This window comes from Gopherus evgoodei, chromosome 1 (genome assembly GCF_007399415.2).
Source record: "Gopherus evgoodei ecotype Sinaloan lineage chromosome 1, rGopEvg1_v1.p, whole genome shotgun sequence".
Lineage (NCBI taxonomy): Eukaryota > Metazoa > Chordata > Testudines > Testudinidae > Gopherus > Gopherus evgoodei.
In genome coordinates, this window is record NC_044322.1 from 115,006,544 (window position 1) to 115,022,454 (window position 15,911).

Below are 15,911 nucleotides of genomic sequence, written 5' to 3' on the forward strand. Positions count from 1 at the left end.
GTTATGTGCTCCTCACCCAGGCAGAGTAGGCATCTGGTATGTCCATCATTAAGGGTATGTCTACACAGCAGTTGGGAGGTCTAATTATTTTGGCCTTAAAGTTTCACTTCAGACTCTTAGTTCAGACAAAAGACTTTACAATTTGCGACTTTTAAAATCTTTTAACAACTGACTGCAACTTAAAAGTAATTCATTTTTTTAAAAGAGGAAAACACAGTAATTAGAAACAAAACATTTATTACCAGATATATTTACACAACAGTGATTATAAAGAAATCATATGGTTGGTGATGTTTTGAAACTGTTGTAACACATAAAACTTTTAACATCTGCTCCAGTTAGACTTAGCGTTTTTTCCAGGTGAACTTCCTACGGGCTCCCTCTTGACCAGGCTTCTTTCGTTCCCTGACACGTGGATCAGCTGTCAGTAGTCCAGCTACAGGACAATATGAAGACAGTCATTTTATGAAGTACAGCACTCACTAATATATTTTGTGTGTGTGTGAGAGAGAAGAGGGCTTCAGAACAATTGGTGACTTTGCATACCACATGAATTGCATCATCTAGGCCCAAAAGGAGGACAAAAGGTACAGTTTGAAACCAACAAAAGGGAATTTAGATTAGTCAAACCCCACAGAATTTTAACACGGTTACAGTATTTGAGTATTGTACATCACAATACATAACAAATCTTACAAAAATCACTCTAGTGATGTAAAGGACATGTTATTTGTTCAAATATTTGAATTCACTTTTAGACAGCTATAAAAAATTATATATAACAAATGGAAGAAAGAGGAAGTTGATAGTAATGAATATAAATCAGAAGTTAGGAATTGTATAAAAATCGGTAAGGGAAGCAAAGGGACACAATGAGAAATCTATGACGAGCAGAGTTAAGGACAAAAAGAAGGAACTTTTAAATATTTTAGGAACAAAAAGAATCCTGACAATGGTATTGGTCCACTATTAGATGGTATTGGGAGAACTATCAATAATAATATAGAACAGGCAGAAGTGTTCAATAAATATTTCTGTTCTGTATTTGGAGAAAAACAAATGATATAGACTCATCATATGGCTATGATAATACTCCTTCCATTTTACTAGCATCTCTGGAGGATGTTAAACAGAAGCTACTAAAGTTAAACATTTTTAAAATTAGCAGGTCCAGATAACATGCATCCAAGCGTTTTTAAAAGAGTTGGATGAAGAGCTCACTGTACCCCATTAATGGTGATTTTCAACAAGTCTTGGAGAAATGAGGAAGTTCCAGAATACTGGAAGTAAGCTAACTTGCCAATTTTTAAAAAAGGTAAATGGAATGACCTGGCTAAGTCTAGGCCTGCAAGCTTGATATAGATCCCAGGCAAGATAATAGAATTGCTGATACGGGACAAATCAACATGGGTTTATGAAAAATAGATCCTGTCAAACTAACTTGACATCTTTTTTTGATGAGACTGCAAGTTTGGTTGATAAAGGCAATAGTGTTGATGTAAAATACTTAGATTTATGTAAGGCATTTGACTTGGTATCGCATGACATTCTGATTAAAAAACTAGAACGATATAAAATTTACATGGCACACATTAAATTAATTAAAAACTGACTAACTAATAAGGTCTCAAAATATAATTGTATGTGGGGAATCATCATCATGCGGGTATGTTTCCAGTGGGGTCCTGTAGGGATTGTTCCTTTGCCCTACACCTTTTAATATTTTTATCAATAACATGGAAGAAAACATAAAATCATCTCTGATAAAGTTTGCAGATGACAAAAATTGTGGAGTGGTAAATAATGAAGAGGACAATTCACTAATACAGAAATATCAGGATTGCTTGGAAACCTGGCTATAAGCAAGAAATATGCATTTTAATATGGCTAAATGTGTGTGTATACATTGAGGAACAATGTAGGTTGTACTTATGGAATGGGGGACTAACCTAGGAAGCAGTGATTCTCATAGGCGCCGACTCCGTGGGTGGTCCAGGGCTGGAGCAACCACGGGGGAAAATGGTGCACGCACCATCAGAACCTCCCACCAGCGCCTCCTGCCCACCACTGGGTGCTGCTGATCAGTGCCAACCCTTCCCTCCCTGCGTTCCCGCCTGCTGCAATCAGCTGTTTTGCGCTGTGTGGGAGACTTGGGGGGAGGTGGGGAGGCGCGAGGATGCGGTACATTCGAGGAAGGGGGCAGAACGGAGCAGGAAAAAAGGCAGGGCAGGGCAGGGCAGACATGGGAAGAGGCAGGTGGGGTTGAGGCCTTAGAGGAAGGGGTGGAGCGGGGATGGGGCCTAGGGCAGAGCTGAGGGTCAACCCCCTACACTGAAAAGTGGGCACTGGTGGTGACTGAAAAAGATTTGGGAGTCATGGGGGATAATCAGCTGAACATTACCTTCCAATGTGATGCTCTGGCCAAAAGAGCTAATGCAATCCTGGCATATTTAAACAGGGGTTTCCTGAGTAGGAGTAGAGAGGTTATTTATTTTACCTCTGTATTTGGCACTGGTGAAACCACAAGTCAAGAAGGATGTTGATTAATTAAAGAGCCATGAGAAAGATTTAAGGATTAGAAAACATGCCCTTTCGTGGTAGCACAATCTAGTTATTTTAACAAAGAGAAGATTAAGGGGGGGACATGATTACCGTCTTTAAGTACCTACATGGGGAACAAATATTTACTACTGCGTTCTTCAATCTGGCAAAAGAAAAGTGTAGTACAAGCCAATGGCTGGAAGCTGAAGCTAGACATATTCAGACTGGAAATAAAGCATACATTTTTAATGACGGGGGTAATTAACCATGGGAACAATTTATTAGGGTTGTGGTGGATTCTCTGTCACTGGCATTTTTTTTAATCAAGATTTGATGTTTTTCTAAAAGGTATGTGCTACAAATTATTTTGAGGAAGTTTTGTGGCCTGTGTTATACAGAGGGTCAAACTAGATGATCCAAATGGTCCCTTCTGGGCTTGGAATCTATGAATAAGTAATTCAGAAGCACGTTAAGCAGAGACAAAAGCTTGCTTAGAATTATGCTGCGTTCATTATTAGTAGGAGTTTTCAACATATTTCCCTCTAGTCTATTTAAAAACTCAATGTTTCTAACTCTGCATTGTTGTAATAGTGTGATATTTTCTACATATAGGAAGATATCAGTTACTGCAGCTACCTATGGTGGTGGTTGTTTTAATGGTGCCTTCTGAATAAGGGAAAGAGGAGGAACCTCTAATCTGGCCTATTTAAAGTAACCTACTTATAATTATGCTCCTTGTCATCCCCTTCAGATCAAGTTGAAACTAATCTACTGGTAGCCCTAACATTTGGTGCTTGAATGCAGGGTCAAGAACCTTTAGAATATATGAGATTTGTTTCTATTCAACTGATTAGCAATCTTGGAATCTTTTCCTCCCACAAAATTTGGACTCAAGGTTTTTCTCTGACTTGATATATTACTACATATTGTGTTTCTGCACTGACAGGATGTAGCCGAAGCAGGTTCTCAGGCTGGGACTGTGACCCTAACATCTCATGAACAGGTGCAGAGGTTATTCAAAGAGGAAATACAGTTGGGTCATTTGAAAGATGTCAGAAAGACTGACTATTAAAACTATTCATGACTAAAGTGTGAGTCCTGAAAATACTTATGCACATGAGTAGTCCCACTGATTTCAATGGAATTACTCACTTCTGTGTTTTCAGAGAGTCATGCCCTTAACAATCTTATTAATCTTAGCCAGTTTCTGGAAAAGCATGTAAACATATTACTGTTGGAATTATGCATTCTTTCCTACTTATGCTCATACCTTGCCTCATAAATTCCACTTCATTTTCAGTGATGAAACTACACAGTGCTCTTGCAGAGGCTAAACGGATCGCTCCAGCCTGTGAGGACCTCCCTCCACCAGAGACGGTACAGATCATATCATGTATTCCAAGTCTATCAAGGAACTGGAATGGGAACATTAGCTGTTCTCTGGAAAAATATAAGATACACACAGTATTTAATTTTTATAAATTGCAGATTATATATAACATTGCTAGTTTATGAGAGTGTTAAATGATGACTTGACATATGTAATCTAAAGAAATGCAAGCTTCCCGGTACTCCTTTGTCAGTACATTAAACCAGACATGAAACGACTATTACGCATTTAGATTACTGGAATATACAAGGTGTTTGAATTGTATAGCCAACAAGAGGAATAAAATAAATCCACATTAGCTTGTTTAAGGAAACTTTTTATAACTTATCTTCAGAAATCTTGTCAGTGTAAGATGAACTGAAATTGTGTGTGCAGTCTGAAATTTTAGGTGCAGAGTCTTGAATTACATTGTTTGTTTGTATTGTACTGATATATGCTGGAGTACAACTGTGTGACTACTGCCCTGGAACTCTCAGGAAACAGATGTATTTCAGTAAACACAAGAGTTTCTCTGAGCTGAGCAGATTCCATAACTAAAGTACCAAAATGATCTGTATTCTTATTCTTTGCAACCTTGCAACCCTCCTTGAAAAAAGGCAGATGACAGACAGTTCTCAGCTGATACACTGAGTTCTCATGATCATGTGAAAAAAATGGAAACAAGGTGAAGTCTTCTTAAACTAGATACTTATACAGGAACAGGAGACAGTGTCAGCTTCACAGAGCTAAAGATCCATGCAGAAACATCAAGAAAAAAAATCAGTGATCAAGTTACAATTATAATAATAATAAAAATTAACAATATTAGCTCTTTTTGATGTTTTGAATACTTGAAATGCTCTACCAAAGCATGATGGTTTCTGTTTAGGTTGTTAATGTTAAAACAGATACATGGTGCTCTCACCTGTCTTGCATCACTGGAAAATAATATAAATAATCTACTCCGTTCACTGTAATTTTTCCACTTCCATTGTCATAAATTACTGCGGTTGCTCGCGAAGTCTTTCTTTTGCCTTAAAACAAACAAAGCATCCTTTTGTTATTGTGGGTTCGTTATTTTTCGGCATATCAAATGCAAAAAAAGCCAAGTAGATCTTATATTTTCATACAGCAGCAATGAGGTAAAGGAGATGGGGGCGGTAAACATAAGCAACATTCAGCATGCTACTGCACTAAATAGATTTTTTCATTTTGTTAATGTACATGGAAATAAGAGAAAAAGGACAAAATCATCAGTATATCACACACAGTGCAACTTTGAACAGTTTTACTTTAGAAGATGAGAAGCAATATTCTGAACACTAAAAAGTAACTGTGAAAGATAATTGAATGCGGTAATGATACATGAGGTGCTAAAGCAGTTTGTTGCACTTGTGCATGTCCCGTATTTACTATTTCATATGAAGCATCATTGTAGGAGCTAATAATAAACATATTTTGTGAAAAAATAAAGATACTTTGATAAAAAATGTACAGTAGAATATCAGTTTAATAAAGAATGTTCTTATGAATCTGTACGTACAAATTAATTATACCGGTATGAACAGTGCTGCTACAATTTTTTGTCCACTTTTAGTAAGATTTCATCGTAAACTATCTACAGAGTTTTATATCTTTGTGAAAACATTAGCTCTGACCTAAAATATGACATACAAAATCTCAGCCCAGAAGAAATAGTCTGGTTTACATCTCTGAGCTCTGGTAATGTTAAAAAGGTTGTTTGATAAATTAATTTTGAAACCTGTTAGCCTGTGAAACAGATCTGTGCTTTTGTGTATTTAAAGGGAAAATAAGATAGTTATTGAACTTATGAAAACTGGCTATAATTCAATGCCGAGTACCCATATCTACTAATTTCATCAACTAGTGATTTACTATTATTTTGAAGGCTCTATCGTAGATCATCATGGATCATTAGATAATGACACTTGTGCCATACACTTCAATTCTGAAACCAAGATATCCATGAAAGACTTGTAAAATATCAATATAAGTGTATGAAATAAAGAAATGCACCAAACCAATACAAGACTTTGCTGAGCGTTGGGGTTACAAAAGAAATTTCTGAGTCTCAGCTGAAGACCTTCACCACTTCAACCAGACAGACAAACTTGAAATTATTACCTTCCCCAGTGCTGAAGGCCACTCCTTGCTCATCATATTGCAGGGGCTCAATCACCATCTTTTTTAATTGTATAGATAGTTCTCTGCGAAACTTTAGCACATACTCTTCCTCAATGCCACAACATGGCAACGTCACTAATCTTTCTAGCAGCTGAATACACATCGAATACTGTAGAGAACAAAAATTCATTAAGAGATGCAGGTGAAATTGTATTTGCTAAAACTTTCTATTTTTATATACTTGATCTTTTCTTTTGCTTTTATTGATGATTTTTGACAAGATGACACTTTTGCATCCACATGCTGCTTCAAAAACAGCATGCAGATGCATCGTTTTCTGTGTGACTAAAGACATCTAATCCTTTCTTCAGACAACAATGAATCTTGAATTCAGAGTACATCCAACCTCTTTGTAATACAGGATTAGTATATTAGAATTAAGTTAATCTCAATTTTAAAAGAAAACTTCTACTGGGCCTTGGATCTGAATTTTTTTTTTTTATTAGAATAGAGGAGAAAAAGCTTTCCCACTCATTTCCAATAGGGCTATAGAAATGGAAATAATTTTATTTTACTAAACTGCACCTCAGTGATTATATTTCATAATACATATGGGAAACATATCTCTTCGGCTGTTCAAGCTGAGTTACTTTAATGTTTATGATTTCCTTTAAAACTGAACAATCAAGATATTTAAAAATTCAAGAGACACTTGACTTAAAGGGCAACCTCTTGAAATAAATTATCCTTTGCTCCTGTGTGCTTTTTTTCCTAGTTCTTGAACATGTGATTAGAAACTAAACACCTTAGCATTAACCCCTTTGTGCTGAAAGCTGAGATGGCCTGCTACAAAGCATTACTTGCAGGAGTTTTGGACCACCGGTAACAAAGAAAAAGACGGTTACTCACCTTTGTAACTGTTGTTCTTCGAGATGTGTTGCTCATATCCATTCCAGTTAGGTGTACGCGCCGCGCGTGCACATTCGTCGGAAAACTTTTACCCTAGCAACTCAGTGGGCCGGCAGGTCGCCCCCTAGAGTGGCGCCACCATGGCGCTCCATATATACTCCTGCCGGCCCACCCGCTCCTCAGTTCCTTCTTGCCGGCTACTCCGACAGTGGGGAAGGAGGGCGGGTGCGGAATGGATATGAGCAACACATCTCGAAGAACAACAGTTACAAAGGTGAGTAACCGTCTTTTCTTCTTCGAGTGATTGCTCATATCCATTCCAGTTAGGTGAATCCCAAGCCTTACAAAGGCGGTGGGGTCGGAGTGAAATGTGGCAGAATAAAACTGCCGAGCCAGAGGCTACAGCCTCTCTTGACTGCTGAACCAGGGCATACTGCGAAGCAAAGGTAAGGACCGAGGACCAATGGAGCTTCGCGACAGGTCTCGTGGGTAGAAACACGAGCCAGCAAGGCGGCAGATGAAGCCTGAGCCCTGGTAGAATGCACGGTGATGTGGCTTGGGGAAATATGAGCCAAATCATAACAAGTGGGGATGTCCGCCAGCACCCAAGATGAGATCCTCTGAGAGGAAACCAAGCAAGCCCTCCCTTTGGCCCGCTACCGGGGCAGAGCTGGGGCACCTTAGGAAATGATTCTGTCAGCACAATATAATGCGAGCACTCCACAGATGTCCAAGGAGTGCAACGGTTATGCCCATTGCGTTGAACTGTGGGTAACATGAAAGGCCAAAACACCTTAGGGAGGAAAGCCGGGTGCGGTCACAACTGCACCTTGTCTTTGTGGAACCTTCGTAAGAGCTCTGATCTCAGAGACCCGTCTGGCCAAGACTAGGTTGAGGCCCCAGGGCGGGGCTGGGCGGCGCACCCGAGGGTGCAAGCGCTCCAAGCCCTTGAGGGACCTCGAACCCATAGAGCGTGGGACACTGAACGTCCATCTTAGCCTGCTGGAAGGTAGGGACGGCTGCTGAGAGTATCCTCAGCGATGATACCGCCAGATCCTGCCGCTGAAGGCCAGAGGCAGGCCAAATAGAGGGGATCGAGACCTCAGCAGGAGCAAGATCGAGCGTACTGCAGCTGTAAAGGAAACGCTTCCACCTGGCTCGGTACGTTGACCAGGTGGAAGGCTGCCTGTCACCCCAACTCAGGTACGCAGGAGCCACCGTGAGGCGAAGAGGCTGCAGGTCCGAGTGACGAAGCCTGTCATTGCCCTGAGTGATGAGGTCTGGGCTGACAGGCCGAGCAACGTGGTATGTCAGTGCTGCCTGGACCACTCTGGAGTGATCATGATGACGCACGCTCCGCCCCTGCGGAATTTGAGCAGGACGTAACGAACCAGTGGGAACAGCGGGAAGGCATAATGCAGTTGGCCGTTCCACGGTATCAGGAATGCGTCCAAGATCGATTCCGAGGAGAGACCTTGGAAGGAGCAGAACACCTGGCATTTCCTGCACTCGCGGTGAGCGAACAGGTCTGTGTGAGGAACCATTTCCACCTCCGGAAAGCGGGACGCCTCACATGGGGCAGAGTGATGACTCGTAAGACAGGAAAGACCTGCTGAGTCAAAGAGATAAGACGTTCCGAACGCCTGGGAGAAAGGACGTCGCCAGCTCCATCGAGCGGGCCATGCAAAAGACCCGGAAATGGATGGCCTCCTGACAAAAAAGGGGGGAGGACTATGTCCCCCCTGAATGCTTATGAAGCACCTGGCCATTGTGTTGGCTGTAAACACCGAGATACAACGGCCTCGCAGCTGCCGCTGGAACCCCTGGCATGCCAGGCGGACTACTCTGATTTTTGGGGCATTAATGAGGAATGCCAGCTCCCTAGAAGACCGAAGGCCTTAAGCTCGGAGGTGACCATGAGCACTCGAGCAGAGAGATAATGCGTCCGCCGTCAGGGGCAGTGAGGGCTGGGGCGGATGAAACCGCATCCTGTCCACACCAAGGAGGGGGTTAGCCACCACTCTAGGGAGCCTAAGGCGTTCGAGGGAACGGTGACTACCATGACCATTGGCTCCCTGTCCAAGCGGTACGCCGAGGTGGGCCGGACTTGGAGAGGACGGAGGCGGAGCTTGGCGTGCTTGGTTACAAACTTGCGGGCAACCATGGACCCAGGAGACTGAGACAAGAACGAGCTGAGGTCGTTGGGAAAGCCTTCAGACCTCAGATGATTGATGCCATCGCCTAAAACCGCAGTTGCGATAAGCAGGCTCCGGCTAGGTAGGAGACCAAGATAGCCCCTAGGAAGCCCAACCTCTGCGTGGGAACCAGAGTGGATTGCTCTATAGTAATCATCAGGCCTTGATCTGTGAATAAGACCGTGACGATGCCCACGGCTGAGTGGGTTGTGCGTCAGAGTCTCCTCGGATAAGCGAATCGTCCCAATACGGAAAAACGCATATCCGACATAGCTACGGTAGGCGGCGACTATGGCCGTAAACCGGGAGTATTCACCGCTGGCTATAAAGCGGAGGCATCTCCCGTGCGGAGGGAAGATGGCATTGCGAAAGTACGCGTCCTTCCTATCCAGGGCGGCATAGTAGCCCCCAGGAGGCAAGGATGGAATAATGGTTCCCAGGGATACCATGCAGAACTTTAACCTTATCCCAAACCGGTTGAGTCCATGCAGGACCAGGGAGGTCTGAGACCTGTGTTCGAGTGGGGAACTAGGGCATAACGGGAGTAAAACCCCTAGCCCCTTTCGTCCGCTGAAGGGGGACAGGGCTGGAGCAATTTAAAGGTGGTACCTATGCTCCATCGTGCGCAGGACCCAGCGATCTAAAAGTAACTGGGGCCATGCCAGGAGAAAGCGGGATCAGGACCCCGTCCTGCGACTGGTACACCGCCCTCCGACGAACCTTGGAAGGTCCGTCTTTGGTCCCAGTGGTAATTGCGAGGGACCTCGACTCTGGCTTTTTAGGGGGCCTGACGTTTGTCTGCGACCACCTTGGCCTTGCCGTTTTCCAGAGTTCTGCCTCTGGCTAGGCACAGAGTATGGCGGCTGGGGCCATAAAGGCCTGCGTTTGGTCGCAAGCGTATACACGCTGAGACGCATTAGGACCCTATTGTCCAGCAGGCTTCGCAGTCTGGGGCTGTCTCTGCCGCGAAGATGCCTTTACCAACAAAGGGTAAATTCTTTCCCCCGTCCTCCAAGACGGCAGCGAACTCTAGGTGGGAGGTTCGAGGGAGAAACTCCTCCACCCAGGTGCTATAATTATCGCAGCTAAGCAAGGCTTGTTGCTTTGCTACCCAGAGGCGTAGGGCCCCTGCAGAGTACACCTTGCATTCGCCAAGGCTCTTTCTGCTTCGGGGCTGGCGCCCGCTGGCCATGATATCAGGATCGTGGTCCTGAGCATAAAATCTGCGCATATGGGATGACACGGATGCGTGTCCGGATGGCCATGGAGGTACTAAAAGAAGGCACGGGCCGAGTCTCTGACTCACTCGGACCTTGCCCAACTCAGCACCGGGGACCGGCATCGGGAGGCGTATCGGTACCTGGAACGAGATCCAGACCCGCAACCAGAACGGTGTCGGGAGGTCGACCGAGATCTCGAGGCTCGGAGAAGAGCTACAGGAGTCAAGGTACCTGCCCCGGTGCCAGATGTCGGAACGGTGCCGATAGCGGGTCGGCGAACGGGATACCGACCGGTGCAGCGAGTGTGACCAGTACCGAGGAAAACAGTACCGGGACTGCCAGTGGTGTCCGGCGTGCCGACAGGACTTGGAGTGTCTGCGGGACCGTGATCATGGACGGTGCCGCTCTGCTGTACTGACAGGGGACAGTCCCTTGAAGAGACTGTATTACCCGTACCGGCGGTGCCCGGGTCAGGCAGCACTGACTCTGTCATGGCACTGAGAGCCCTCGCCGTTGGTAACATCTCCGGCGCGCAGGGAACAGCAGGCTCAACCACAGTGCGTACTGGGGAGCTGTCAGGCACCGGATTCGACGGCCCTCGTGGGGCCGGGATCCACGGTACCGAGGTCATTAGAGCTTCGGTAGGTGCCGGTGCCGGGCGAACCGAGTTAGATAAGCTGTCTGGCTGCGGTGCCGTCAGCACTGAAGCAGCGGGAGTAATACGCTCAACCACGGCGCGTGCCGGGGAGCCGTCGGGCACCGGATTCGATAGCCCTTGTGGGACTGGAATCGACGGTGCCGATAGAAGCAGCCGGAACAGGAGCTCAACCACGGCGCGTGCCTGGGAGCCGTCAGGCACCGGATTCTACGGCCCTTGCGGGACCGGGATCGACGGTGCCGACGTCATCGGTGCCGCAGCAGGTGTCGGTGCCGGGCGATCCGACGTAGACGAGCTCTCTGGCTGCGGTGCCGTTGGCACGGAAGCAGCAGGAGCAATACGCTCAACCACGGCGCGTGCCGGGGAGCCGTCAGGCACCGGATTCTACGGCCCGTGTGGGACCGGGATCGACGGTACCGACGCCATCGGTGCCGCAGCAGGTGTCGGTGCCGGGCGATCCGACGTAGACGAGCCCTCTGGCTGCGGTGCCGCTGGCACGGAAGCAGCAGGAGCAATACGCTCAACCACGGCGCGTGCCGGGGAGCCGTCAGGCACCGGATTCTACGGCCCGTGTGGGACCGGGATCGACGGTGCCGACGCCATCGGTGCCGCAGCAGGTGTCGGTGCTGGGCGATCCGACGTAGACGAGCCCTCTGGCTGCGGTGCCGCTGGCACGGAAGCAGCAGGAGCAATACGCTCAACCACGGCGCGTGCCGGGGAGCCGTCAGGCACCGGATTCTACGGCCCTTATGGGACCGGGATCGACGGTGACGACGTCATCGGTGTCGTAGCAGGTGTCAGCGCCGGGCGATCCGAGTAGACGAGCTCTCTGGCTGCGGTGCCGCTGGCACGGAAGCAGCAGGAGCAATACGCTCAACCACGGCGCGTGCCGGGGAGCCGTCAGGCACCGGATTCTACGGCCCTCGTGGGACCGGGATCGACGGTGCCGACGTCGTCGGTGCCGGGCGAGCCATCTTAGACGAGCTGTCTAGCTGTGGTGCAGCTGGCACAGAAGCAGCAGGAGCAGTAAGCTCTACCACGGCGCGAGCCGGGGAGCTGCCAGGCAGCGGATTCCCTGGTCCTGGGGGACTGGAATCGACGGAGCCGAAGTCATCGGTGCCTCTGCAGGTGACGGTGCCGGATAACGCAACTGAGGCGAGCTCTCTGGCTGCGATGCAGGTGGCACGGAAGTAGCGGGAGCAGGGGGCTCAACCACGGCGCGTGCCGGGGAGCCGCCAGGCACCAGCAGGAATCGTAGACTCTCTCGACCTCGGAAGAAGGGAGCGGTGCCGAGTCGACATCGGTGCCGGCGACGGTCGGTGCCGAAAGGCCTTGGTGGTACCGGCGGGGTCCGGTGCCGAGGAGGCGCTTCTGCCCGCCGCTTGAACATCGCTCCGCGCCCAAGGTGGAGGGGCAAGTGAAAGTCCCGCACCTTTTTGTTCTCGGCTTAAAAGCCTTGCAAATGGGGCACTTATCTGTCAAGTGTGATTCCCTGAGGCACTTCAACAGGAGTCATGTAGATCTCTCTTCGGCCGCGGCTTCTGGCAAGCCGGGCCCCTTTTTAAAACCCGGTGAGCCATGCATGGCTCCGGCACTGGGCTCATGGAAGGGGCTACTTCCTGAACCCCGCTAACTAAACTAACCATACAAATATATATATAAAAGTGTTATAACTGCATAATTATATACGAGAAAACGAGTAGCTAGGGAAGTGGAGGTCAGCTAAGCCGCGCTCCACTGTTCCAACGACCGACACGGGCGGTAAGAAGGAACTGAGGAGCGGGTGGGCCGGCAGGAGTATATATGGAGCGCCATGGTGGCGCCACTCTAGGGGGCGACCTGCCGGCCCACTGAGTTGCTAGGGTAAAAGTTTTCCGACGAATGTGCACGCGCGGCGCGTACACCTAACTGGAATGGATATGAGCAATCACTCGAAGAAGAATATAAGGATGCCATTGCGTATAAGAAATTTTTTACGCTTTTTTCCTACTTATAGGGTATTTCTAAAATTACTTTTGAGAATTCTTTTTACCTATGCTGTATTTCCAGCATCTTCTGCAGCGGGCTACGTTCTTACAAATAAATTAGCAGTATCAGTAGATATTCTGATATCACTCAGTTTTGTGTTTTATTTCAGTCCAATGTTCTAATGCAGATTTCTATGGCAATGGTTTTTGGGAAAAAACGACATTAGCACAACACGTATGTGCCAAATGCCTTTAAAAGTGGGAGGGGAAATCAAATTGTGGAAGCTGTAAATAAGGAAAACCTCTGACAGTTCTCTGAGCATGTAGGGAAAAAAATAAAATCAATTGCTTCCATTTTGTTTAGTACCTTAATGCAAGCACCACAGAAAGCGTTGCTGCAAAACAAAACATAAGATAAATGGAGCAGGCAAAAGAGTACAGCGAATATCTAAAGGACTCAGTACATGCAAACATTTCAATTTATTTCCAGAGGTTGAGCCTTTGCGCTTGTTTGTATTTATTTACAGGCCAATCCCTAGTCTGGTATTTTCTAGCCCACTGATATTTCATAGAAGTGTGAGGTACAGTAAAAAGACAAGCTGGGAGGAACACTAAAATGAGTGGCTATGCTTGTGAATGCAGAACAATTCCTGGGGCTTTGGGAAAATAAACAGGAAAATCCATACCGACCATCATAGTATTACAAGAGATACTGAAATTGAGGACCGCTTCCATTGCTAGTGAGATGGTCTGTAGTCTGAATCTCTAAGGGATGGTGGAATACACAGCAATGAAGGATGTAGAGGATAAAATATCTAGAATGCTTAGACAAAAGGTTGTCAACCCTGTCTGGTGCAGCCCAATTCAAACTTCAAATTCCGCTGGGAAATTAAGGTTCCAGAGGTAAGACATAACTTAGATGGTCATACAGGCAGACTGGATCTGGATTTTTGGACCTCTGTTCTTATTTGAAAAACCTCAGTGTAATAGAAACATCAGCATTATTCCTCACCCCTGGAAACCAGCTGCAAAAGTGAGTTTACGGACTTGTTCTTGGAGATGCATGTAGTAAGGTGCCAGATGCTGAGTTCTTCAGAATCAATTTCATATGATGCAAGAATATTGCAGATAATGGTCTGTCTTGTCTATAGTAAGGAAATTTTGCAAAAATTTTCCACGATCACTACCATCAGTTCAACTTCATTAATAATAGTAACATTGGGAGCCCTATAGATGAGCCCTACTCAATGCCAATGGGTTTTAAGCACTGTGTTAATTAGACCGTCTCTGAGCAGGGTTATATGACCCAGCGATGACACATCTACACAAGGTCTCCCAATGATGTTACCACTGATGGAAATGGATCACATTAACAATGGTGGGAAATTTTTGTAGCATGCATGAGGACAATATGACACACATTTACTTAGGTGAGGAGCTGGAGGGGGGGGGTGGAAAATGGATGATATTTAAAAAAAAAAAACCACAACACCTGCCTCCAACACATACTTTTTCGGGATGCAGCCGGAGTCTGTATTCTTAAAATACAGGTCCCTTAAATTAAAAAGATTAATTACTCACATCATGATCTGACAGTTTTTCCACTAACATTTCTTCCAATTCCTCCTTAATCAGCCATCTGCTGCCAATCAGGTTTCTGTTTAAAATACCACATATATTCTCTTTTTAATTAACCATGCAATTCGAGTTATATAACAAAGGACCATATATACAGTCAAGCTTGGTTTGAAAATGTATTTTCTACTGCAAAACAGTATGATATTCACTATGAAAATACGATTTATAATGTTTAAGTTAGTTATAAAAGCTCTTTCTTATGAAAGAAATGGTAACTACACTTGTTAAATTCATTGCATCGAGAGTTAATTATGAATTTTACTTAAGTGTCACTCATTGCTACTGAAGTTAAAAATCAATTAGCAGTTCCACGATAAGCTAATTTTTCACAGATTTATAACTCAGTTCTAAAAACTTGGCCCACAAGGTTTCAGCAAAACAAAATGCACACAAAACTAGATTCAAGACAACAACAAGTCCTTGTCTACACTAGATCTTCCCCTGTGAATCCCTGCTCTTACTGGTGCAGCTCTGCTGGTGGCAGCAATGTGGGAGTGCTCATGTAGGAAGGGAACTAGTAGCCACTGACATTTTAACCATGTCATCTAGACCAACTCTGAGCTAAGTCAGACAACATGACAGTGCTGGACTCTGTATCAGCACTCCCACTGTCGCTACCAATGGAGGAAGTGTGCTAGTGGTAGCAATGATAGAAATTGTAAAGAAAACAGTCCAGTGTAGACAGACAGCCATAAGGTCTGAATTAAGTTAAACCAATAAAAGAAAGGAAATTCAAAGCACTGTCCCAAATATTCCCTTTTCATGTAGGTCCCTTCTATGGCTTCATGGTATGGGATACCGCCTTGGGAGGGTTGGGAGGCTACTTCAGTCAGGCTGAGAAAAAGATCCTGGCTATTGGGGAGAACGGTGTGCTGTGTACTCTCCACAAGTTGTCCTCCTCCTCATCTTCCACGTCCGCAAAATCCTCAGGCATGGCTGAGAGTACTCCTCCTCGGAATCCATGGTCGGGGTGGGGTAGTGGTGGTGGCCTCCCCTAGAATTGTATGCAGCTCAGCCTAGAAGCGGCATGTCTGCAGCTCTGCACCAGACCGTCCATTTGCTTCTTTGGTTTTCTGGTAGGCTTGTCTGAGCTCCTTAACTTTCACGTGGCACTGTAGTGAGTTCCTGTTGTGGCCTCTCTCCTTCATGCCCTTAGAGACTTTTACAATTCCATCTTTTGGAACGCAGTTCTGCTCGCATGGAATCGTCTCCCCATACAGTGATCAGATCCAGTACCTCCCGTTCGGTCCATGATGGAGCTCTTTTTCG

The 15,911-nt window shown here is 45.9% G+C and overlaps 1 protein-coding gene across 2 annotated transcripts in view; it reads right to left on the minus strand.

The window, feature by feature from the left end:
- Positions 1-220: 220 nt before the first annotated feature.
- Positions 221-15,911, minus strand: part of MRPS9 (mitochondrial ribosomal protein S9) — a 53,478-nt gene continuing 37,787 nt past the window's right edge. For both annotated transcript variants that reach the window (XM_030569803.1, XM_030569812.1), the window contains 5 exons: positions 14,586-14,661; positions 6,056-6,224; positions 4,836-4,944; positions 3,812-3,981; positions 221-436 (listed from right to left, as the gene is read on the minus strand). In XM_030569803.1, the coding sequence (XP_030425663.1) occupies positions 345-436; positions 3,812-3,981; positions 4,836-4,944; positions 6,056-6,224; positions 14,586-14,661 (616 nt within the window). In that variant the 3' untranslated portion in view covers positions 221-344. The remainder of the gene's footprint in view (positions 437-3,811; positions 3,982-4,835; positions 4,945-6,055; positions 6,225-14,585; positions 14,662-15,911) is intronic.